This window comes from Belonocnema kinseyi, chromosome 3 (assembly GCF_010883055.1).
Source record: "Belonocnema kinseyi isolate 2016_QV_RU_SX_M_011 chromosome 3, B_treatae_v1, whole genome shotgun sequence".
Taxonomy (NCBI): domain Eukaryota; kingdom Metazoa; phylum Arthropoda; class Insecta; order Hymenoptera; family Cynipidae; genus Belonocnema; species Belonocnema kinseyi.
The window spans coordinates 3143620-3171447 of record NC_046659.1 but is presented as its reverse complement, the minus strand read 5'-3'; the positions used below and the strand labels follow the sequence as shown (position 1 = coordinate 3171447).

The 27828-nt window shown below is 31.9% G+C and overlaps 1 protein-coding gene across 7 annotated transcripts in view; it reads left to right on the top strand.

Annotated features, from left to right (window-relative positions):
• LOC117170201 (plasma membrane calcium-transporting ATPase 3) overlaps positions 1 to 27828 on the top strand; it is a 1035667-nt gene that overhangs the window by 836520 nt on the left and 171319 nt on the right. For 2 of the 7 annotated variants that reach the window (XR_004466741.1, XM_033356810.1), the window contains one exon: positions 26083 to 26316. The exons of the other annotated variants lie outside the window; for them this stretch is intronic. Coding sequence is in view for 1 of the 2 variants with exons in the window: in XM_033356810.1 (XP_033212701.1) it covers positions 26083 to 26115 (33 nt within the window). In the remaining variant the exon portion in view is untranslated. Of the gene's footprint in view, positions 1 to 26082; positions 26317 to 27828 lie in introns of those variants that run through there. 7 annotated transcript variants of the gene reach the window in all.

Here is a 27828-nt window from a genome sequence, read left to right as displayed (position 1 = left end):
AATTATATTTCCAGTAAAAAACAAGTCATTTTCAAAAACGAAGAAATAGACATTTTCAACCAGTTAGGTTCCAATCAAGAAGTCGATTTTTTTAATACAATACATGCATTTTGTAGGAAATAGTTTAGTTTTCAATTTATGAAGGAAAAATTTTTATACAAAAAGGAAATAGCTGAGATTTTAGATAAAACAATCCATTTTTAACCAGAAAAACAAAAGAACACGTAATAGCTAGTAAAGAAATGTTAATATTTCAACAAAAAAGGATTTACTTATAATCATAAACAGTTAAATTCAACAAAAAAGGCGAATTTTTAACAGAATAGTTCAACCCGGTACCAAAACAGAATAATTTTCAACGAAGCAGTTGCGTTCTTAACAAAAATGGTAACATTTTTAAGCAAGAAAACTTTTTAACCAGAAATGATAAGTTTTCAATTTAAAACATAAATTTTCAATAAAAAAATGAAACAGTGAAATATTCAGTGAATATATAAATAATTTTTATCCAAACAAACCCGAATTATATATTTTTTATAATCTTTCAATTTGTTATAAAATATAGATATTATGAAGGAGTGTAAAAACGTACAGTTAAAATTCTTTAAAACTAATCTGCATGTCCAATGATCTGAATGGGATATTCTGGCCAATCTTCCGGTGCATCCGCCTTCCTTCGTATTAGATTATAAAAATAATCGTTTCTTTCATCGGTATACGGTTCGGGTATGTACTTTGTGACAAACTTTTTTTTTCATTATTAAATCGAATCCAATAAAATAACGAGATGTCAACATGTCGTGTTAAAGGACGTCTACCAGCACGAATGAAATTAACCACTTGAAATGTTTTTACAGTTAGTACCATATCCGACATGTTGTAAGCTTTTCACTGTTAAAAAATTTTTTACTATAAACATTCAGATGAATTACAAAATCTTAAAAATATAAGTTTTTTTATGTAACGTCTTGCCCTAATTCGTTCAACAACGAAATTAAAAAATGTTTAAGCCAACAAAGTAGTTTTCCACCAAAAATAAGAATATCAATACAAAAAATGTTTGACAAAAAATTTAGTTAAATTTAGTTTAAAAAAAAATTTAATGAGAAAACAAATTTTCAACCAAAGATAAATAAATTTTTAATGTCCTAAAAAATTTCTGCCAGAAAAGTATAGCTTAAAAAAAATGTTTAATTTTTCATGAAATTTTTATTCTACTAGTTGCATTTTCAACTAAAAAGGTAAATAAGCCACCAACAAGAACAATATTTTACCTCAAAAGATGTATTTCTAACAAATTACAGACATTTTCGAACAAAATAGTTGAATTTTTAAACTGAAGATAATTGATATTCGAACAAACATGATATGATTGAAAAAAACTATATAAGAAAAGTAATTTCTAACCCGAAAGATTAATTTTATGCCAAAAAAGATTAATTTTGAATGAAATACCCAAATTTGAATAAAAATATCCTTAAATATTTGCAACTTTAATTTCGGAACAGGGAAGTTCTTCTTAAATGATTATAATCTTGATTTTCGCACAGGGAAGTTCTTGAAAAATTATAACTTAGAGTTTAGAACAAGTTATGCAAATATTGCTCATTTTCTACCTCTTTTAAATATAAAAATTAATAATAATAGAACTTATCGTTTTTATATTTGCACTGGAACTCAAGCGGTCATTTCACTACTGCACTTGGATCCAAAATCGTAGCCAGAAATTTGGTTGGGGGGGGGGGGCAAAAACGTAGTAATAGTTTAGATTTTTTCACATCCATAGGAAAATGTTAGGATTCGCGGAATTTCAGGGGGAGGGGGCTTCGGGCCCTATGTCTGGCAACGGCTGCTTGGGTCAGGTCAAAAACTGAGAAATGAGTGCCGTACGCACTTCAGCTTTTCAAATTAGTGGTATCTTGCAACCTCCCCCTCTGATTTGAAGGGTTCAATTCAGAAATTTTGGATGGAAAAAACTTAGATTCAGGGCCGTCTTAAGATATTTTCAGGCCTGTGTTTATCCTTCTCAACTACCTTATTATTTCTTATGAATTAATAGTACTCTTAAATTTTTTAAATTTTAATAGAAAAAAATATTGTAAAACTAAGTTAACACATATATTTATCACAGTCGAAAAACACTAAGTTTCAGAATCTCCTGTGGATTAGGGAGAGATTGGTGGATTTTTGCACCATCTTTAACCCAGCACTGGGCGCGTCAGTAGTAAATAACAACGCCAAAAATAATCTGCTACTTTAAAATAATAATTGATTAACATTTTACCATTTTGAATATTACACTCACGCTCATTAGTTTTAAAAATTATTTTAATAAGTTTTCAATTAAATATCAGCATGAGAATTATTATTGATGATACAGGTAGCGCTTCTATCGAGAGAAATAGAAAACATAGGTACATTGAGAATTTTAATAAGGGTCTAATGAACAAAATAATTTTTCTCAGCCCCAATCTGTCTGGAAACATTGTTCTAAAAAATATACAAGTCTTTATTCTTAAAGATTACGTTTCTTTATTCGTAAACGAAGAAATTCAGTATAATATAATATTCTAATCTGAATGATTGCCATAATTTTGTATGATTTCCTTATTCGCGAACGTAATTCGAAAATTTTTGTCAGTGGAAAAATTCCTGAAACGTTATGTTTATTTATTCTTACAGTAATTGGAAGAATGACAATCAATCATTAAAATACTGCCTCTGATTCGGGAATTTTCCACAAATATTGGAGAAATAGTACTCCCATTTTAACGGAAAAATTACCTAAAATTATATTATGTTTGAAAATCTTGTAAAATCGTGCAGGTTATGTTTACAATTCCACATTCCACATGGTTTTTCAAATTTACATCCTATATATGTCTACAAACAATTAGTGCACGTAGTATTTTTAGTTTTAATTTCGTAATCTTAGAACATATAAATATTTTCGAGCGTGCAAAAACCATCAATATGTATAATAAATATTCATTTGTCAAATTTTTGAAATTTTTATTTTTACTTTTATTGTTTGATTAAGACTAGATACTTTACTGAAGACTTTTAAAATTACATTATTTTTCACTTATGAATGAGATAATGAATCTTGATTTTCTTTGGATCGATTCAGAAAAAGCAAAATTATTAAATGTAACTCTCCTTGGCAATACGACAAATACCACAAAAATTCTTAAAAACATTCATTCTCACAGAAAAAATGTATATTAGGATATTTTCAATGTTGTGTCTTGAGTCACGTTAAACTTAGTCCATGCATATTTAAATACAATAAAATTCCACAAAACATTTCAAAATCTTTTATTTAAAATATACTATTCTTTATTAACACTTTGCACGTTTTGTCGATTTCCAATGGCACGGTGTTTCCAAACTCGCAGTGTACTGCTTTTCACTTTAGGCATTTTAAAACAATAATTTGATTGATCCAAAATATTCCGAATGCACCTGGTATTAATATCTGTGAATACTGTTCAAAACAACTACACAGCTATTCTCAGATTCATTGAACACCAACTAGGTGGCGTAGCGATACAAAACCTGGCGATTTCTGCACGGGTTCGTTAATTATTCTTTCATAATGTTCTTAAGGACTGGAATAAATATGAGCACTATTTGAATTACAGTCAAATCGACTTGACCGCTTTCTTCAAGGGGGTACTTCTGTCGCAAGTAAATCAAGAGAATTTGCGCCTTCTCCTGATTTCGTCCACATTTTTTAAATGTACAAGACCTAGAGCGTTGCGCCGACAGACTTTTGACCTGTGGCGGCGCTTTGAGAAATTGTGATTGGTGGTGCGTCGGCGCGCCGCCTTCTTTGCTACTCGGCGGATATTTATTTGAATCTGTTTACTTTAACTCCTAATTGGTCGCCAGAATTTCCGCAACCATTCAAAAGCCACCGCATCCCCCGGCGGGAAAAATTCCGTTATCATGTAAATACAGTAAACTTCCACCTATGTCCCCGCCATAAACCGTATACACTCACGAATGTCCCCCTATCGAGGGGCCCCCACCTTTACAGAGAATCGTCAAGATACTTGTGTCCAGCAACGTTCATTGGCTGCCTCGGATTTGCATCGATACGCCCACTAAACAAATTTTCCAACTGCGCATGTGCCAAAGAGCGCTGGTCTATTTTGAATCAATAAAGATATACTGTCAAATATAATGCTTTTCGGCATATGCGCAGTTGAAACAGTCGCGGTCGGTTAGAATGGGATTGGTTAGCATGACTGACTTTTCATTTCCTTGAAATAGTACAATTTGTCAACTAAAAATTAATATAATATAATCAAAAAGCGACTCAAATATTTCGCGGCATATTGAGTACTGCAGCATGACCTCACAGTCATGGACGAATGGGTGCAAGTGTCAGGAAGGTTAGCACAGTTGTTGACAACTTTTCATATACGTATAATATCTTTGACATAGGAATGTAGACAACTTTTCTGGATAAAATAATCTAAAATTACAAGTAAGTTATAAAGGTCTGCATTTTTTAATGTATTATGTTACGATAGGTGGAAATGTCAGCCGCCAGAAAGGTTGCAACGGTAAGTTATAAAGGCCTCAATAGAAATATTTCTCAAGTGTATAATTAGTTTCTCAGCCATGTTGCATTCTTTTGTCGATTATATATCTTTCAGTGCCACGAAATAAATTCGTTGTTAGTGTGTCAGATCGGGTACTCTCATCTCAAATTTTGGGCAGTTGATTGTATTGCGGGACACTGAAAGCACGTCAATCGACAAAAGAATGGAATATGACTGAGAAAATACATTCTATGAAGAACTGCGCACGGGGAAATAAGTGTGTATAGGGACATGGGAACTAGGTGCGCGAAGACATTGGCGAGCGGGGACATTAGTGGAAGTTCACTGTATAACTAAGATTGCGTCGACATTTTCTTTGATATTTTGCTGCTAGACAACAATTTATAACTTTTAAACAAATCTAATAAACAAGTTACTCTGAGGCCGTTTTTTAATGAAAACACCATATTTTTTCTAAAATCGACAACATTTTTAAGCAAAGTCTCTCTGTTATGATACTGTATTATCTTAACCGAAAGAATTCATACTGACTTGTGGGTGGATGAATATGTTATAGAAACACAATTTTTATTGGACAGATATAAAAGAACTGACAGTTTTTTAAGCGTTCATAATTTCGACTGATTTTTATCAATAATTGTTAAAATAATAAACATGTCCTGCCAGATAATCCAGTATCATAACAGAGAGACCTTGCTAAAAAAATTGCAATCGAATTCATAAAAAATATGGTATTTTCAATAAAAAGCGGCCTCAGAGTAATTTGTTTATTAAGTTTGTTTAAAAATTAAGAATTATTGTCTAATAGAAAAATATCACCATAAAGGCCCATTGGTTATATACATTTAATTGATTGTGTTAAAGAAACTAAATTTATCTACTGAAACATGGCCAAATTATGCATTTGTTTATTAAATTTTTAAACACAATTAATAATAGTTCATTATTAATAAAAAATAACTCTAGAGACGTACTAGCAAGACATTAGGAATTTATTCATCTGAAAAAACGAAATCTATATGTTGAAAAATGGCAAAGCAATTAATTTGTTTATTTAACTTGTTTGAACAAATATAAAATATTTTTTTTTATAACCAAGTATCATATGAAGATGTATTTTTAACATATATAAAGTTGTTTAGAAAAAAACGAATTCTTTTAGTGAACAAGGACAATATTATGCATTTGTTAATTCTTTCTTTTAAACAAATAACACTAATTATCTGAAATCAAAGATTCACACAAAAAAGATATAAGCAAAATATTTACTGTCCTTTCTGTTAAAAAACGAAACAAATCTATTTAAAAATGACGAATTTATGCATTTGCTTATAAAATTTCTTTAAATAATTAACAAATGGTCTCTATTTTTTTATAAATTATATCGACAATTTTTCCTCAGATTGAAAACACACATCTGAAGTAGCTACATATCATTTTTACTAAAAATCTAACTTTTGTTAATTAGTTTTCATTATAAAAATTGTGAATAATTTTTTTAATATCTGATAGTGCTAGACATCATTTAAGACAGGTTTCCCCAATAATTCTGTGTACTTTGGTATAAATTGGATAAATACACACAAAATGGTAACTTCGAAATTTTTTTCTTTTTAAGAGCTTTTTTCCTAAAAAAATGAAAATTTCTTGAAAACTGAATTTAGAGATGCTATAAAATATCATAACGGACGTCCCGGGACTCTTTTTTGAGGGATAATAGCACGACAAATATTTATTGTACTAAATAAAAATTGTATGCATGTGCATAATTTTGAGGTTAGGGTCATTTATCACTTCTTTGTCATTCCGATAATGTAGTTCTCTGTCTAACCGATGCTGTCGGTAAGCACTCTAAATTAATTATGGAAGAGAATTGTAACACACATAACCTCGAAATATACACACACGTTTTTGGCAAAATCAAATTTTTTTAATTAACCCATAAAAAAAGTGTGCAGGGATCTACCCAGCATAGAAAAATCCATTCACTTCTGTTGAATGGGGTTCCAAGGCTTTTTAATGGCGTCACAAGTGCGAATTGTCGGAGCTGAATACGGCCCAGTGTTGGTTCAATTTTGTCAGACAAAGGTAGGCTAAAGTTATTGGGGCAATATTGACATTTTAATCGGCCCAGTGTTGAGCACGTGCTGTCAGCCTATATTGACTATTTATATTTGCCCATCCTCCACCGATGCGTGGCCCAGTATCGGCACTTTATTGCGCCAAGTCTCACTTTTAGTACGGGGAAACATGTTTCACGAGGATCAACCAAAGTATGGCCCATTGACGGCACATTATTAGGCCAAGTGTTACTTTTACCACGGCAAAACATTTTTTATTTAAATCGGCCCAATGTTGAACAGTGTGGGCAGCCTATATTGGCTTTTTATATTTGCCGACCATCCGCCGATGCTTGGCCCAGTATAAGCACTTCATTGCGCCAAGTCTCACTTTTAGTACGGGGAACCATGTTTTGCGAGGATCAGCCAAAGTCTGGCCCAGTGACGGTACATTACTTTTACAACGGAAAACCAGGTTTCATTTAAATCGGCCCAATGTTGAGCCAGTGATGACAGCCTATTTTGGCTATTTATATTTGCCGTTCCTCCACCGATGCTTGGCCCAAAATCGGCACTTTATTTCGCCAAGTCTCACTTCTAGTACCTAATAAACAAATCTTACACGAAAGATAAAAAAAACGTATTGAAAAATTGTCAAAGTTCACGATGAAATTTGTTAAGTTCTGTCATTAAAAATTTTTAATGTTTAATGTTTAATCGATTTACATTACTTATTTAAAAATTATTGTATTGATATTCGTGTTCACAGTTTGTGTATTTTACATTTACACAACGTCGCATAATAATAAATAATTAGAAAAAGAGAGCTTAAAATTTGGTTCATTAACTTTTCTAAACTGCAGCTTATGAGGATGGTTTTTTCACAGAGCTTCAACTTGTCGGTTCAGCGCAGTGGTTAACACTCCCGATTGCTAGGCGCTAGATTTAGGTATATAGATGTAGGTTCGATACCCCGTAGCGTTAGAATTTTTTTGTAATATAATGTTCAAAATGTAATATATGTATTCAATCTAAACAGGACCATTAATATTTATATTTAAAGTACTCGTAATCAATATTTATTTTTAAGCACCTTTTTCTTCATATCCTTAGACCTTAGACTATAGCAGTATTGGTACCCAGTGTTGGGCCGATAATGGCAGCCAAGCCTTGGTTGCCAAGTCAAAGCCATAGTTATCAATCCGGCAATGGCTCGACGATGGCAGCTAGGTTTGCTTCAATACTGGTACCCAGTGTTGGGCCGACAATGGTAGCCAAACCTTGGCTGCCAAGTACAGGCCATAGTTATCATTCCGTCATTGGCGCGATAATGGCGGCCGAGCTTCGGCAATATTTTCGCCGACTATGGGCCAATGTTGGGTCGTATGTAACTTCGCACTTGGGGTATCTGTCACTGGAATTCCAAATTTCCGCCAAATTTCTTTTTCAGGACTTTTAGTCCTTATAATTTTGTTGATTAACTTATATGCCATAAAAGACTAATGCCTGAAATAGCAAAAGGAATCTAGTAGACCTGAGCATGATTTCTTTTAATCTTTCGATAATTTATAAATTTTAAAAATCATGTGAAATATGGCAGCTTCACGCCAAAAAAGTCGGTCTCATCCAAAAAGAAGGAAGCCGATTCAATATAACCTTGATTGAAGTGGTCATTGCAGTAAATGACAGATTCGAAGCTGCTTGAGAAAATGACCGATTCACATAGTCGCAAACCGATTCTGTTTTAACTTCCTGAATCTGAAAATGACTGAGACGCAATTCACAGACTCGTCTTTTCTATGGATTCTTTCTTCCTGAGTAGGAAAAAAGCCGGGGGAATCTAACACCTATAAAATCGATACTAATTTCTAAGCGTCATGTAAATTAATCAAATTTAGCAAAATTAATTTTTTGGGGATTTAACCCACAAAAAACGTGTGCAGGTACGTCCGTCAGCATGATCGCTATCATTTCCCAAAATTTTAAGACAAAATATTAAAAATTGGTCGAATAGTTGGGGCTAACAGTGAATTTGTCCACGGACATCTCATTCGGCCTCACTGTCCGGCGGCGTGGCGCGGCAGAGCAACCATCTAAAAAGATCTTATGGTTTTAGAATGTTGTGTTACCACAGTATTTTTGCATGAGATGTCCCGAGTTCGACAGTGGCCCGTGACGACCGTAGTCGGGTAGTTGATAAGCGTACCCAAGAATCGAGGGCCGACGTGGTAACGTGGTGAGGAGAAGGGAAGCCGCCAAGAGCAAGAGTAATTGGAGGGTTTCGCCTTATTTCGGATACGACCTAGTAAAAATGCCTATTAGGTTATTAATAAAAAGCATTTCGAAATATATAGGAAGCAGATATGTTTCTATATGGTCTTAAGTGATTCCTGAGCGCTTTTTACTGAAATTAGGTTTCTAATAGCTTTTATTCGATATTTCTAAACATGACTTCTGAAACGTGACTGGCAAATGTTTCAAAGTAAAAAATTCTTCTCCATTCGGTTGTATCAAGCTTCTAATTGAAAGTGGAATTGAATTTATCGAAATACAATTTGAAGTTCTGCATTGAAAGTGTCGCTTAAACGTATCTATTAGGTTCTGCTTTTTTACGAAAGACAAGAATTCAAAATTGCTCCTCTAGCAGGTTCTGCTAGGACTTTTAATAGAAAATCTTGTGAGGTATCTCGTAAATGAAGGGAAGGGTGGAGGATCTGAAGTGTCGAGAATCGAATGAAGTCAATGAAGACTAGAGAAATTAAATTTAACTGTGACTTATTCAACCAAACTTACAACAGTGATTTTCAGAGTCAAAATTGTCTCAATAGCCCGAAGCAGGCCTCGAAGCCAAGAGAGGGTGAGTGTTGGTGGTTGGCACCCAGGCGGTGAAGTCAAGGTACCGTGAGAGTTACTGATGATGGGCCTCGGGAATGAGTAGGAAAGGCACTGGAAGCGTTGTCAGGCAATCGTGGTTTCGTTGTCCAAAAAGGGTTGGGGTATCCTCCGAGAACGTAAGCGAGTACCATCTATGGGTGCACAAGTTCAGAATTGCTGCTCTAAGAGATTCTATCAGACAATTGAATGGAATATTGGAATTAAATTAATCGGATTAAAAGTAAAATTCATGCCTTCAAATCGGCTCTACGAGGCATTTACATGATTTTGCTTTCTCGCGAATGGTGGAAGCTCAAAATAGCTTCTCTAAGAAGTTTTATTAAGCATTTTACTGGCAAATCGGAATTTAATTATTCGTATTGAAACTCAAGGCTATGCCTCCAAAGTGGCTCTAATAGGAACCTATTGGTTCTGCTTTGTCGCAACCCTACTTGAAAACCTTTAAACTTTATATTGGATCCACTTGCCGTTCTATATGGTTTTTAATGGTTCTTAAAGAGTTTTCTGTTTCAATTAGGATTCTAACGGAATATTTTCTGTGTTTAATCTACCATTGGGACGGAAATCGGAATAGAAAAAATATTTCTCCGTTCTATCAGGCTTTCGTAAAAAATATTCTTTTTGATACATTTTTCTGATAGGTTCTAATCGGAAACAATGTAGTATTAATTTACTTTTAATTTGACAAAGAAAAAACTTGCTTATTAGATAGGCTGTATTATGATTATTAACAGCTAATCGAAATTATATTTATTAGATTAAAATTCAAAGTGCAGCTTTCAAGTTGGTTCTTTTAGGCATCCATTAGGTTGTATTTTATCGGCAGTTGCACAAGTACAAAATTGCTTCTCTAATAGGCTCTATAAGGACTTTAAGTGGATAATCGGAATCAAATTAATTGGATTAAAATGCTAAGTTTCTAGATATAACATAATATATTTCTGATAAACAAGTTTTTTCACAATGTGCATTGTGCAAATTAAAAGGGAAATTAAAATAAATTGTAATTTGTAGCTAATGTGCTTTTATAAGCTATACATATTTTCAATTATTAAATAGGGGTTGTGATTTTAAATTAAAAGCCAAGTTGAAAAGTGTTATGAAAGAATTATATCAATAAAAAACTGCATTTTTATGAAGCTGTTGTGAATAAGAAAGTATAATAAAATAATTGGATAAATTGAAAACTGTGCGTTTTCGGGAAGTTTTTGTATAGCCTAAAATTATCCATTTGTCATAAAGGTTATTAAAACACGTTTGCACTTGACTCTCTTTGTTACTTTTGTATAATTTTTAAACGTTGTGAATATTTAAAGGCCAAAAATATTGAGCCTTTTATGAAATAAGTGAAATTCGATTCTTCGTTTCAAAAATTTGAAACAAATTGTAAGACCTGTTATTTCATAATAAAAACTGTGTAATAAAGTGTTATTAAATAATTGTATGAATTGAAGACTTTTGGTATAATGAATTTTAATACAGAAAGAATTATTTTTTAAATTAATTATTTATTTTTTTAAATATATATCGCGCCGTTTTTTAAATAAGTAAAATTTAATTATAAATTCTTTTCAAATAAATTTTCTGATTAATGTCTCACGAACGTTTTCAATTTGCCTTAGAACTATTCATTAATCGTGGCCAAAATTTTGTAACCAACATCCAACTGAATCGATAGCGAAATGAGTTAGAGCGCGCATTGTTAAGAAACAACTTTTGTTTTTTGTTGAAAAATCGGACCGAGTACAAAACACTTTAGATCCTAATTAGATATACACGGAGAAAAGTTGGTTAGGAATCTTTACCGAACTTTCAAGTATAATTGGGATATATGGACCAAAAGGAGAATGTTGGACATTTTTGTAATAATTGGTGTCTTACGAAATGTTAAAGAATAAATGTCAGTTCGGTAAACTTTAATAACGCAGATTAAATTTTTCAAATGTACAGTGAAGATTTTCAAAAGTAATCATTAATACACCTGGTGTAATTATTTAAAACTATTCTGTCACACATTCAGGAAAAATTGGATAAAGTTTCATGATTGTTAAGTAATGTTTGCAAATCTAATGTCAAGCAAACTTTAAATCATGCAATGACAATAATTCCCATAAAATCGGTTACATAATGATAAATTTCGGTTATTCTTTCTAGGGAAAAATGTATTATTTACTTAAAGATTTGGTAAAGTTTTAAGTGGATTCTAGAGAAAAATTAATGTTATAATCTTCTGCATACTTTATGAAAGTTTGCCCACTGTAAGCGAGCTTTTCATTTTTCTTGCGTTAGGCTTTATTCGACAGTTTGGTAAACCGATAGTCACGCAGTATCAATTCCATCGCCTCCACAATCTTTCAGGATCGTATGCAAGTACTAAACACCTCGAAGATATTCACTAATTTTCTAATTTGGAAAAAGCTGTTGAATTTTCAAATTACTTACAGTTCTCATTGTCGTTTTGTATTCTTTAAAAAATATTAGTTTGTACAATTGCAAAATAAAATAAGATTTCATTAAATTAGGAAATTTAAAATGTAAGTACCATGAGTCGAAGTTGACGCCCCTGATATAAGCCTGAGTGCTGCCATTTTAGTGGTTTTTGATCATTGTTTTTCACGTATTTAGTAGGAAAAGCTGGGTTTAATTGATTTATGAGGAAATTTATTATTTGTAAGAAATGAACAAAAATGTTCAGTAAAATAAATTCTTTATATTCCCAAAACATTATATTTTTTTTGAAATTAAAATTTGTAATTAAAAATTTAAATTGTTGATATCTTGAATAGTTTAAAAAATTTTAGGTATTCAGTGTAATGAACAAAAATTCATAAATGTCATAAATGGTCCAATTATAAAAACTATTCTAGATTTAGACAAAATTTTCCAGCATGTATTGGCAATATGTGTGCAAACTTCTCAATAAAATACGTAATAATCAGTTGAATGGATAAGGCTGCAGAGGTGAGCGTAGGTAAAAAATTAATTTTTTGACAATTACTCAACAATTATAAATTTTGTATTCAAGAGAATAATATATATTTCTATAAAATCTTACTGAAAATGTAGTATCGGCGAAGTCAAATGAATCTAGCCACTCTTTCGATTTAGAATTCAAATGGTATAATCAAAATTTGAGTTAAATGATACGGTACCATTTAATTGAATTGAAAAATAAATCAATTTAATTAATCATTAGCAAAAATTATTCAGACAATTTAATCGAATTTTTTACATTTTATAAATGGGCATTTATTAAATCAGGAAGAATTAGAATTTAAAACATGACTCATTATCTTAAAAATCACTCAAATTTATGAATTTTTATTTATACATCTTTAAAATTGAAAAGTTTTTAATTTTTCAAATTAAACCTTGACAATTATGCAAGTTTCACCATTAAAACAGTTTCAATTCTGATGATACACAATAACAATTTCTTCAATTTGGAAGATGTAGAGTTGAAAACTTAAGTTTAGATCTTCAAAATTATCCAGCATTTTTATTTATATATTTTTTATATTGTAGAGTGTTTAATTTTGTGTATTTAAAATTGAAGTATGTGAGAAAACATTCGAAACTACATAATAAATTACACATATTAAAAATTAAAGTATCTTTAATTGCAAATCTTGAATAAAGACTTACTATATATCAAGAAGAGATATTCAAAATTTTCTCAAGTTATGTGTGTTATTCATATTTTTATGTACATAAGTTTCATGCAATATAATTAATAAATCCTGCAAAGCGTGTTAGCTTGCATATTCTATTAAGTTCCTGAAATTTCAACCTAAGTTAATTTTAGAGATTTTATACAAACTTAATTTTCAGGTTTTTAATGCTCATTTTTAATGGCTTGAATATTTTACCTCAAAAAGATTTAAAAAATCAGAAGATGCAAACATTTAAAGCATTAAAAATTAAATAAATGAGGGTTTTAAGGTTAGAAAATTTTAAATAGAAAATTATCCAATGTTTTTATTTACTTCTCATAAATTTAAAAATCCGCTCATCAATTTATTGTTACTCTCTAAACCTAAACCAGTGAAATTTATTGATTTTCAGTGAAATTCCACTGATTCAAATAGCTAGAAATGGGTCACTGACAATCAGTGGAAGGTTACTTATTGGTTCAGTAAAATAACCTTTCATTTACCTTATCACAAAACCTTTCGGTTTTGGTAATTAAAGTTTCTCGAGCGTCAGTCATTCCCTCGTGACTTTCCTGTAAACCCTCTTATATTTTCTACCGATTCCTCGACCTCATTTTACCGAACTGTACATTAATCTTTATCTATCGTTTATATTTTGCAATTATGTCTATTAAAATGTCAACTACGAATTACAGTATTAATTAAAGTACAGTTCGGTAGACATTGGTATTAATGTGTCACATTTTCATGTTTGTGAATGAGGTATTATAGAATTTCGTTTTACCCAACTAGAAATGAAACTTTATCAAAGTGTCCATATGTCCCGACATTGCTCAACTGAGTTTGGTAAAGTTTCTCAAATTATTTTTCTCCGTGTACTTTGAAAGTTACTTCGCACCATATAAAACAAATTATAAGCCAAATAGGAAATCCGTTTAGGTGCTGCTTAGGTCCCTATAGGTATGCATTGCGAGAACTGAATACACAGCACATCACATCCTAATCAAAGCCCTATGAAATTTATTACTGAGGATATTAACACCACTTTAAAACTGAATAGAAAAGCCAATTAGGATCCATGTAGCACCCGATAGGTAAAGCATCGCGAGTAGCTAATATACAATACATGAAATCCTAATCGTATCGAGTTTGAAAATATCTAAACACAAAATAAAAAACCACATAGAGGAGGCATACAAAACCCTCTCTCAAAGGTAATAGAACCTAATAGATAGCACACGCAATAGGTTTCTTTATGGTATTCTATTAGGCATTTTTACCAGAGGGGCTGGCAACCTTTTCGTGCAGGGCCGTTCCAGTTTTAATTTTTAGTAATAATTTTGTTACACGCCCCTCCTCCGCAGGGGTTCGGGTATATAGTACCTGAAATTTGTCTATGCTCTCTGTCCAATTCTGTTATAGTTTGGGGATCAATGTATACATAAAATTCAACGTTATTTTTCCTTATTCTCCATTCATGGTTAGTTTTACCCGTGTAGAAATTGCCTCCTTATGCCTAAACTAAATATTGGCTCTCACGAGGCCGCAGCCAGATTTCCTAGCTAGAAGAATCTAGGCTTTCCCCCTGCTGGCCCTCGACAGGTTATTGTCGTGTGCTACTTGTCTTACATTATTTATATACTTACTTTTTAGAACTATATTTTTTAATTAAACTAGATGAAAAGCTTTATTCATTAAGATATATTTAAAACATAATTTCGATCAATTAATTATTTTCTCGCGGGAACCTTGTAAAGCCCTCGGCACGTAAAACGGGTAATACAGCTGTGAGTGCAAAAAAGTACATTAATTTTCTTATGTTTAATTATACCTAAATTTAAAAAAGAGCATTAATTAAAAACATTTGGTGCTTTAAAAATTGGAAAAGAATTTTTTTTAAAGATCGATTTAATTTGAAATCACGTAAGTACGTTTAAAAATCATATATAATGAATCGAGCTTCAAAAACCTTTTTTCCTAATTTCTAAAGTTTCAGATGAATGCCGTCAAGCATCTATGATACCGCACTCAGTGTGACATCGTAGCTATGGGGCTTAGGCGTTCGACTTATAAGCCTGTGGTGCGTGCGTTCGATTCTCGGCGCTTGCGGATATTTTAATAAACTACGTTTGTCTTTAGTTAATGGTAATACGTCTTCTCTAGTCAAATTTAACAATAAGTTTAGTCTTATAATAACGGGCGGAGTATAGTTAATAATCGAATGTCAATAAAAATACGAGAAAACGGAGAAGTGTGTGTCATCTTTGGATTTAACTTTTGCAAAGAAAATGTATTTTACAATTGGATTAATATATATTTTTTCTTTGAATCAAAAATTTCTGGTAATTGATTATGGCAATGTGCGGGTTAAACTTTAATATTACTGCAACCACAGCATCACACTTCAGAATTTAAAGCATGATCAATTTTTTAAATAATTTAATAATATTTTATTTGAATCAACAAAATAAGAAACAATAGCATACGCTTTTGAATAATAATGTGTGAGGGACTATTTAGATTCTATAAAGACCCTATTAATAGGCCCTCATTGGGTTGCCTACTGATGACCTCACTAGCTGAGCATGACGTTTTCGCTTGCAACCTCGATAGATTGCCACTTTAGGGCTTCGATAGAAAATAGGAAATCGCGGCAGGGCCTCTTAAGAACCAAGTTATAATTTCTACCCGGGTATTTGCGGTAATTTCCAGTAGGTTCTTGATTTTCCAGTGGACTTATTCCCAACTCCCTTGTGCGTATGCTTTGCTTCATTGTTTAAAGTTAAGTAGATTTTTTCTGCGCCTGAAGGGCCTGTTATTGCAAAAAGAGTTGTGTACTTTATAATATAAATTGGCGTGGGTATGAGATTGCTACAAAATTGCCATTTAAAAGTCTCTAAATTTTGCCCAAGATTGTTTTGAAAAAACGCTGTACTCTTCATGATTTTTCGATTGCAGTTATACACTATGTCTCCGGGTTCCTGTAACATGTATGAAATAAAGGAAACGTTGTCGTTTGGAATCGTAAGTGAGTAGAGTTTTTTTTTGTGGTTGAATTTTGGTTTGACTTAATTTCTATCTTGTACATCTTGGTTAAAAGTCTAGTTGTTCTAAGTGCTATATTTTTAACGAGTATAGAACAAACTATAAATATACAGGGTGGACACGCTGGAGTTTGAATACATGGCGATTTAAATGCTACCCGAATTGCACAACTGCATGGGAGAAGCCATTGTACAGGGGTATTTTCATATTTCTCGCCTTTAAAATTGCATTCGGATCAGCCATTCGGCCAAGTCCGTGCATCTTCGAATCAAGTTTATCATAGTTTCCACGGTTGTGTTCGAAACCTCAAATGGATACAAGTGTCAAAACAACATAGGTTATCTTACACAGTAATTACAAATAATAAAAGTGTTTAATTAATAATGAAGTGAGACATGTGACTTGAGAATTAAACGTCCGTTTTCTTTTGTACCAATAATATTATGGAATGGCTGTTGACTGACAAATACTATAAAAGGGTAATAATATTCAGCGATTTTAGGGGGTGAAGAGTGAATTGTGTTTAACGCATATTTGCGGCATAAAAAAGGCATGTTATAAATCGGCAGGATATGTTTTAAATAAAGCGAATAAAATATTACATGCGAAAACTTTCAATTGACATTACCTACAATTCCTTACAGAGATTTGGGTGAAAAGGTGAATGCGAACATAACCTCGAAATAATGACCTCGAAATTAATAACTGATTTCAATTGTTTTTTTTTCACAGATCGATCATAGATAAAATACACATCAGGAAATGCAGGTAGATTTTGTGCATTTTAGGTGGTTTATTTCAATGAAGATTATTGGAAAACTTTTGTTTGTCTACATGGTCATAATCAATATTATTAAAATATTGATTAATTTTTAAGATTGCGAAAAAACGCTCTCTAGCTCCGCTAGGATATGTGCGCAGGTCCTTCAGGTTGCTGGTCTGATGCTCTACCAACTAAGCTACGGAGAGAAGGTCCTAGGCTCATGCCCCAGCGGAGCTAGAGAGCGTTTTTTTCACTATCTTAAAAATTAATCAATATTTTAATAATATTGATTACGACCAAGTAAACAAACAAAATTAACATCTTAAACTATTAATTAATCTCCCTGGTCAAAAAAACCTACATCAATAATAAAATATGAATTTCATGTTTAGAAAGAAAAATCTTACAAGTATAAGGAATGACGTTGACATTCTGCTTGTAAGAAGATTGCGAGGAAAGTGTTCTCGTCTTTCGGTAGCTCAGTTGGTAGAGCATTAGACCGGCAATCTGAAGGACCTGGGCTCATATCCCAGCGGAGCTAGAGAGCGTTTTTTTCAGAATATTAAAAATTAATCAATATTTTAATAATATTGATTACGACCAAGTAAACAAACAAAATTAACATCTTAAACTATTGATTAATTTCCCTGGTCAAAAAAACCTACATCAATAATAAAATATGAATTTCATGTTTAGAAAGAAAAATCTTACAAGTATAAGGAATGACGTTGACATTCTGCTTGTAAGGTGATTGCGAGAAAAGTGTTCTCGTCATTTGGTAGCTCAGTTGGTAGAGCATCAGACCGGCAATCTGAAGGACCTGGGCTCATATCCCAGCGGAGCTAGAGAGCGTTTTTTCAAAATTTTAAAAATTAATCAATATTTTAATAATATTGATTATGATCAAGTAGAAAAACAAAATTAACACCTTAAACTATTAATTAATTTCCCTGGTCAAAAAAAAACCTACATCAAGAATAAAATGATTGGAAAACCGTTATCTCTTGACCTTATCCCAAGACTTATTAATAAAATATTGAGGGATTTTTTTGTATTTTAGAATATGTTTTTTCAGGAATTCATCCTAAAATTTGGTTTGATCAAACAATAAAATAAATTAGAGACTCGTTAGTAATAGAATTGTATTAGAAATTAATCTATACAAAATATTTTAGTCCAGAATGTTTATTCCAATTTTTTTAGAAATTATTCTATTTTCAGAAAAGTCTATCTCTGGATCTGATTTCCAAACTGGCATTCTATCAGCCCCAAAAATTAATTCTAATTCATTTTGATGGTATAGGTGTACCAAAAAGATATCTCGAAGAAATTCAACTTAACTGAATGTTAATTAATAAAATATGTAGGGATTTTTTTGTATTTTAGTAAATGTCTTCTCTGGACTTCATCCTAAAATTTGGTTTAGTCAACCAATAAAATAAATTAGAGACTCGCTGGTGATAGAATTGTATCAGAAATTAATCTATACAAAATATTTTAGTCCAGAATTGTTATTCCAATTTTTTTAGAAATTATTCTATTTTCGAAAAATGCCATATCTGGATCTGATTTCCAAATTGGCATTCAATCAGCCTCGAAAATTAATTCTAATTCATTTTGATGGTATAGCTTTGTCAAAAAGATAATTTGAAGAAATTTTACTTGCCTGAATGTTAATTAATAAAACATTTTGAGATTTTTTTGTATTTTTAGAAAATGTTTTTTCTGGACCTCATCCTAAAATTTGGTTCAGTCAACCAATAAAATAAATTAGAGACTCGTTGATCATAGAAGTGTATCGGAAATAAATCTAGATACGATATTTTAGGCCAGAATTGTTATTCCAAGTTAAAAAAAAATTATTCTATTTTCGAAATTGCTATCTCTGGTTTTGATTCCCAAACTGGCATTCAATCAGCCTCGAAAACTCGACATGACACTCGATTATCTTCGTCAATTCTCTGCCTCCGTCAGCAATTCTTTTTCAATCAAAGCATAAAATGATGAAACAAAGACTATTTTGAAGTATTTCTTTTACGCCTTAATTCTGTACTGGGGTATCTTAGAAGATTAGATATTTTGAGTCTGTTAGTATTCTTTTTTTCCTAAATAGAAAATTTCATTTTTGAGAACGCTTTTTGCCTCTTCGAAAGAATTGTGAAAATAGTGCTTATGAACTTTCAGAACTTCGGTTGCAAGTTTAAGCGCGCCTAGGGTGCGTGGCCATTGAATCTCATTCTTCGCGGTCGATAATGGGTTACCTCGCGCTTCGCGCTCGGATATTTATTTTTTGCATTTGGAATACTTGAATAAAACTTTATCAAAATGATCTCTTTTATATGGCAATATTTATATGCATCTTCATATTCTGAATTGTCCATAACTTATTCAAGTATAGTCACAGATTAAGTTTCTCAAAGCTCTGTAGACTTTGAAGTACAAATTATCATCGTGACACTCGCGCTACGCGCTCGATTTTTATCAGACTTTAATAAACAGGTTTTTTAACATCTTTTTTTTATAACCTTCGTGGTTTTTCCACAAATTTTTATGGTTTTTCTATTTTCAATTTTATTTTTCACAAATAAAACAAATAGTACTTGTCCTATCACGAAGTGATTCTTAACGAAATTGCAGATCTTTTTTTGGAAAACAATTTTTGTTAATTCATCTTTTCTCGTATTCTACATAGTTTGAGAACAAAATGCAATTTTTGATTTTTCATTTTCTATGCAATCCAAGTTTGAATTTTCGATTTTTCATGAAAATCCAAATATTTGCTATGACGGTCTTGTAGGAATTTTAAAAAGCAATGTTTTTCTTCTCCTGACTTTTTTCATCTCGTGCGTTTTTTGGACTAAAAATTTTGAATTTCGGTTGATTTAAAAAAATGTTAAAATGCTATAAACCTGAGAATTTTCTTTTTATCCAGAACAGTTATTAGGATCAATTGATTGTCCATTTTAATACTATAAATATCCTAAAGGATCGTCAAAATGGTGCTTATTCCCTTTCAGAATGCTGTTATTTAAATCAAACTTCTTTATTCATAGAAAAATTGTTTACAATTTTTATGGGTAAAACTTTTTATAGGTCGAAAATTGTCACGACTTTTTTCCTTCACAGGTGATACCGATAATAAATATAGGACAACATCCAACTGAAAAGATGACATCTGAAATAAAATTTACAGAATTGCTGTCTTCATTTCTAACGGCATAATTTGAGCTTAAACGATAACGCAATCAAATACACTAAAATAAAATTTCGAGTAGATTTCGATTACACTAAAAGATTTTTATTTTCTGATAAGATACAGATCCAGATAGCATTTTTCAAAAATAGAATAATTTCTAAAAAAATTGGAATAACAATTCAGGCGTAAAATATTTTTTCTAGATTTATTTCTGATACAAATCTATCACCAACGAGTCTCTAATTTATTTTATTGGTTGACTAAACCAAATTTTAGGATGAGGCCCAGAGAAAACATTTTCTAAAATACAAAAAAATCCCTAAATATTTTATTGATTAACATTCAGGCAAGTTGAATTTTTCGAGATGTCTTTTTGGTACACCTATACCATCAAAATTAATTAGAATTAATTTTCGAGGCTGCTTGAATGCCAGTTTGAAAATCAGATCCAGAAATAGCATTTTTGCAAAATAGAATAATTTCTAAAAAAATTGGAATAACAGTTCTGGCCTAAAATATCTTGTCTAGGTTTATATCGGATACAATTCTATCACCAACGAGTCTCTAATTTATTTTATTTGTTGATCAAACCCAATTTTAGGATGAGTTCCAGAGAAAACATTTTCTAAAATACAAGAAAATCCCTCAATATTTTATTGATTAACATTCAGATAAGATAAATTACCTCGAGATGTTTTTTGATACTCCTCTATACCATCAGATTGAATTAGAATTAACTTAGGCTGACCAATCTCCAGTCTTGGGATAAGGTCTAGAGATAACGATTTTCCAATAATGTTCATCGAAATGAACCAGCTGAAATGCACAAAATCCATCTGCATTTTCTGATGTTTATTTCATCTATGATCGAACTGTGAAAAAAAAACAATGGAAATCAGTTATTAGTTTCAGGAATAAAGTGTTACTTATTAAAATTATGAATAAGTCATGATCGTTAAATAATGATTAAGTAATTATTGTTTGAATTATTACTGCTGACACTGTCAATAATAAACATACAAAACCACAAAACAATTCTTTGGTAAAGAATAATCAATCGAATGTATAATAAACATGCCGGGCCGATCTGTCATTATTTCGAGATTATGTTCGGATTCACCTTTTCACCAAAATCGTTGTATGAAATTGAAGGTAATGTCAATTGAAAGTTTTCGAATGTAATTTTTTATTCTCTTTATTTAAAACATATCCTGTCGATTTATAACATACCTTTTTATGCCGCAAATATGCGTTAAACATAATTCACTCTTCGCCCACTAAAATCGCAGAATATTATTACCATTTTATAGTATTTGTCAGTCAGCAACCATTCCATAATATTATTGGCACAGAAGAAAACTGACGTTTACTTCTCAGGTCACATGTCTTACTTCATTATTAATTAAACACTTTTATTATTTGTAATTACTATGTAACATCACCTATGTTATTTTGACACTTGTATCCATTTGAAGTTTCGAACGCAACCATGGAAACTATGATAAACTTGATCCGAAGTTGCACAGACTCAGCCGAAAGGCCGATCCGAATGCAATTTTAAAGGTGCGAAATGTGAAAATACACCTGTATAATGGGTTCTCCCATACTGTTGTGCAATTCGGGTAGCATTCAAATCGCCATGTATGTAAGCCTCAGCGTGCCCACCCTGTATACATATATATATATATATATATATATATATATATATATTCAAGAAGTCTGAGAACATTATGCCAGTTAAAAAAAAGAAACTAAGTTAGTTCCATTGAATGTATTCTTATGTAATAAGTAGTGAGAATAAAAGTATGATCTTGTTGATTGTGGTGTGTCGTGATAGTTTTTCCTTTTTTGATTTTGTGTTACCTTTGTTTCAAAAATATTTCTTTTCATTTTCTGGTCTCTTCTTTTCTTGAAGTATCCCCATTATTACGAGTTGACTCGGTCCTCTACTTGTTTCTTGGCTTCCTGTCCAATTTCTTCGCCCTTTCTTTCACTTTCTAGGTTGTTTCCTGTTGAGACAGTGTTTCACCGTAATTTACGTTGGAGTTCGATGCAGTCTTATTTCGGTACCAATGTCAGCTTTCCCCTTACCTCCCTCTTCGTTTTCCTCATCTATGGTTTCCGTATTTTGTTTGGTTTGGCAGTACGTGTCTTTCTTAAGCATTTGCCTTACGTGACTGGGTACGATATTTAAGATCTGATTCTATCACTCCTGACCTTCTCAACTGAAACCGTTTGATTTAAGCATATAGTTTTCTCTGTGCTTTGCATTTTGATTTCGTAGATTTTGTTTTTTGTACATCGGGAATTTTGGGATTTTCATTTTTCTGAAAAAAACTATCTACGGTCTTTTTGTTCTAGTTAGTTTTTTGATCTTTTGTATGTAAGTCAGTTTATATTGTTAATGATATGGACAATTTATTTTCCATTCACGTATATTTTTTCCCTTCAGATTTTTTAATTTGTAATTTTTAGGGATTATTTTTTGGCAATGAAAGCACTCTCATACTGGTCGTAAAGTTCACCTGCCTCTTTATCCGTTTTGCTTAGCAGTTTAGTTACCCTTTTTACAAACATATCTTCTATTTTAAATAATACATTTTTATGTATCTCTTCTTTTATTACGTGTAATATTCTCAGTCGATCTGTCCATTTGTCTACGGTCTGAAGTTCTACCTCGCTATTATTTTCTAAATTTCTTCGGAGAGACTGTAGTGATTTTATTTGTGACCCAGGTTTAAAAATGCTGGCGTGAAGTGTATTCACGAGGTTTTTGTTATTTTTTTGCGAATTGTCAGTAATCAATATTTTAATCCCAGGTGGAGTGATCGTATCTATGTATGTTTTAATTATATTTGCTTTATTGTTCTATTGTAGCATTCGATCAGGCTTACTAGTGGGTAGTATTTTTATGTTTCCCTACCTAATGCTGGATTTTTCCGTTAGCCTCTAGAAAAGAATTTTGTAGATCTTATAGTGTCCAGTATTTCTGTTATGAGTGGAATTGGGTAGGGGTTCTTTTTCTTCTTATTATCAACTTTTATAAAGCTTATATTCCATTTTGTTATTTATTATTGAAAGGGGTGGTGATTGTGGGTATGCTTCTATACGATGGCTGGTAGGAGACTCTGGTAAACACCAAGTTTCTGAATCACAGCTTAGGATCATCCGCAGGACTTTTATCAGTTACATGCCTAGCATTATAATTGGAATTTCTGCATGTCCGATTATGTCCACGACCATCCATTTCCGCGAAACGGGTTCAAAAATTGAATAATTTCAATTTTGGATCTTTTCTAGTAATTCCTTGCTCACAAGTAAGTGTGTGACGCCTGTAGCTACAAAAAATTGAAAGAGGCCATTTTCGAACATAGTCAGTAGATAAAAACGCGTTACTGTTATCTCATCTGTATCCGAATTTAACATTTCTGGCAATTTGATATAAAGTTGTACTATTTTAGGTCGTGATACCCGCAATCTTAGTTTCCTTGATGGTACACGTAATGTGGGCATTCTCCGCTTGAATGACAAATAACACATATATTAACAATTTAGATTGTTTTGTTTCTATTCGCGCTTCTGTTATTGTCATGTTTTTTGTCCAAGTTTGAACTTATTTTATCTTTTGAGTCCTTGTTAGAATTCTTATCCGGTTTTTGAGTCTTATTCCCGTAATTTTGATTTTAGGAATTTTGTTTACTAAAATTATTTCCTGAATTACTTTTTGGTTTTTTCTGTTGGGAATTAACTGATTAGGTTACTTTAAACTTAAGTTTAGCCTATAATGTCATTTAATAAAGCATTGATAACACTTGGTTGTAAGGGTTAAATGAATACCTAAATCTTTTGTTTTGGACTCCAGACTGGGAATTTTTCTGAAATCTAAGTTGGAAATTTGGTTCAAAACCAGGTGGAAATCTAAGTTTCAAATAAGGTCTAAAATTTGATTAAGATTTATTTGGGAAAGGTGGAAATAGAAATCCAAATGGTGAAAACAGAATTCGTTATTTGTTGTTGAGAGTCTACGTGATCTGTTTTGTATCGAGTTAATTCTATCCTCTAGTGGCTCATTGTTATTAGTATTTTGTCATTTAAAATTATTAGTTCCTGTTTTGTTGTGACTATTATTTCACGAAAGGTGATGAGGTTCTTGTAAATTTTATCTTACATCGTATTGTACTGATTGTCTGTTTCGCAATTCATTTACATTTTTCTTGTTGCTAGTTTCTATGGTGTCTTTTCTATTTTAAAAAGAGTTGCGGGCTGAAGGGTCTGATATGAGTCTCTAGTTATTTTCCCTTTTTCCCTTTTCATTAAAAAAACGGCGAAAGTGATTGGGTTTTCGCTAAATTTCGATACCCTGACATACTTTATACTGCTGATTGCGAATTTTGGACATTTGAATAGCTTTACATACTGAATTATTTTTTAAAATAAAATTATATGTATGATGCGTATGTACATATTAATCTGCAAACAAAAATAACTTTTAATACTATATCAAACTGAAGATTCATCATTCTCAAATCACGGATTCTGTAAGCTAAAAAGTACAAAATAGTATCTACATACATTTCTAAGGAAAAACTATTTTCAGTTAAGTTATTAAAAAACTAAACTATCCGAGATTCTAACCAAATACGAGGAACAAGCGAAATGAATTCGGACATGGACAACCAATGTGGAAGTCGGCCCAGCGTAGCCCAACTTATAATTGAGCGCCAATTAGGCCCCAACCGGGCAGCCCAGATAACAAAAAGTAAAATTAATTAAAAGATTACTTTATAGTGGATGCAATCCTACCCGAATCATGAAACTTTTCCAATTATTCCCAATTTTAATTTATCAAAACTTATGTTGATACAGCCGATCAGTGTTTGAGTTCTTGATTGAGCTTTCGTTATGTATACCCATAGAACCCCCATAGAGAGTATTTCAAATTATTAACAAGTTATTTTAATAAAATGAGTAAGTGCATGCTATCTCATCGAAATCCTGGAACTTTTCCAATTATTCCTAATTTTTAATTGTTAAAACTTATGTTAATAAAGCCGATTTAGTCTGATTTCGTGAGTGGGCTTACATTGGACATAGCCATAGATCGCCCATAGTGGACATCATAAATTAATTGGCAGATCATTTTAATCATAAGATTTAGTGGATGCAATCCCAGTCAAATTCTAAAACTATTCCATTTATTCAGAAATTTTAATTGTCAAAACTTATGTAGATAAAGCCGATCAGTGCTTGATTTTTTTACTTAATTTGGCAGTAGAGAGATAAAATATCGGCTGTTGTCAGCTGCTATTTACTTCGCTAAAATTATTGTGAACTGAATCCGTTTAGGAATAAATAAATAAATTGAGATAATTCTGATAAAAACCGCTATAGGAGTAATAAATTGGGCATACTTGTTGAAAAATAATCAGCGATTCGAGCAGAATCTAGCAGTTATATTTCACTTATATAAATGAAAATAATTCTTAAACTATAAAATTACATGGTAAATGAATTATTTATGAATATAGCTTGTTTATTATATTTTGTAGGAAAATGTTAAAGTACATTAATTTCCTGAAATTTTTTTTCTCTCATCCTTAAAAAGAACTTCTGAACATTAAATATTGTTCATACACTAACATTTTTGATATATTTTACATATTATATTTGTAATATGCTTCAAATAATGAAACTGTTTCCGAATTAGACATAAGTTTTAAATTAAAATCGATATTTTCTTTTTAAAAAAGCCATAAACAATTGCTATTTTGACACTGTTTTTCGAACTTTGCATTAAAATGACTATGGCAACCGTTTACAGCAGTGGCCAATTAATGACAATATAGTTTACAAAATTTTATTTTTACATTAACATTATACATGTCGAATTTTGCAGCGGGATCTCGGACTATCCGTCCTTCAAAGATAAATGAGAAAACTAGAAATTGCCTTCATAGTTGTATTTTGGCATAAGGTTCTTGACCACTTTAATACAACTTGCAAAGCTTTGCAGACAGTAGAATTACACGTTCTCATAGGGAACAACATCAGGGACGCATACAATTGAAGAATTCTCAAAGACAAAAGCGCGAAAGAAAATGTTTTTGCTAGAACATGCCAAGTGATACAGGTAGAGTGATTTAAATTTCTTTAATTACAATTCAATAAATGCAAATGATATATTTATGAAACAGAATAAGCATTTTATTTCACCAAAAGCTCTTAGTGTATATAGATTGCATATGATACACGTTTCTTACGCATAAATACGTCGGTGAATCAATTTAAATAAATAAATGTATTTATTATTTTAATCTAAAATAATGTTAAGGGGGATGAGGGGGCTCGAACAATTTCTCAGCCCTGGGCCACCGATTATCTTAATCCGCCTCTGCTTGTTTGTTTGATCTGTTCTTAGTTGTTGGGTTTTCCGTGCTTCTTCTCGCGAAACCCCTACCGCGACCTATTAATCAAAATATTTTTATTTTGTGTTCTCGTTCTGACGTTATTTAACTTTATCTTTTTGATTGGAAAGGCAGTGGCACCTTCCGAGTTCAAGCTATCGTGGTCACTTTGTGCGTTAGTGATGTTAGCCATTATAAAAATTTGACAAATATTTTCACATTTATCTGAGCTGAATATTACCCCCTTTATTTAAACGCTCGGTGGTCTTTTCTAACCAATACATATGCTTTTTTGAAATTTTTGACACAAGAATTGCGTCAACAACACACGCAAACACTATGGAGTTTTGAAATATTACTGCAGCCCCTGTGAAACTGAATGGCGTGCTTTTCTGTTGGTGGAGCCCTTTACCTGTATAGTGAAAGCCGTAATCGGCTTATAACGTTCACTTATAGGAATATGGTGGTAGGTCTTGTTTGAAAACTAATAAACAGACAGTTATTCCCGTGCTATTTGCTAGGAGTGTGGATTTTTTAGTAAAAGCTGTCAGAATGTCTGCAGGTGAGAAGTTGTTGTCAGGAGCCAAGTGTTTAGAAGGAATAAGTCCAAGTCGTCTTAAGAGAACCCAGTTAGTAGAAAAAATCACCTTGTGTAAATAATCAACAATCGTTAAGTCAATACATGTACTAGATTGATTAATGTGGTGGGTGGTATCATGGGAAACTATAAATAATCTGGAAGAGAAAAACACTGATTTTAAATAGTGAGTTAAATTGTTGGTATGATTAATATTTGAGTTTAGGTCACCGGTGAGTACAATGTTATTATACGATAATTAGGTATAAGTTCAAAAATGTCATTTTCAAGTTCCCTGTCGTAGGAAGCATTAGGAGTTTTGTAAATTACATCCACCAATACACTGTTCTAAAGCGACAATGCCTTCATAAAAAGATACTCAGCAGTAGGATAATTTTCAATAGGACCTACTCCCACCTGCACATTCTTTAAGCTGTTATAAATATAGAGACAGACCCCACCCCCTTCTTCTCTCATCTCAATATCTGCGGAAAAGTGTGTAAGGATCAAGTGCTGCTAGGCTCGAAAAATGTTAGGCGTGAGCTAGGTCTTGGACACGGCTATGATATGATAGGAACAGGATATAAAGTGATGTTTAGTTCAAGGTAATGGACAGGCAAAGGCTGACCATAAATATGACAAATATTTAAAGTTTCCATTG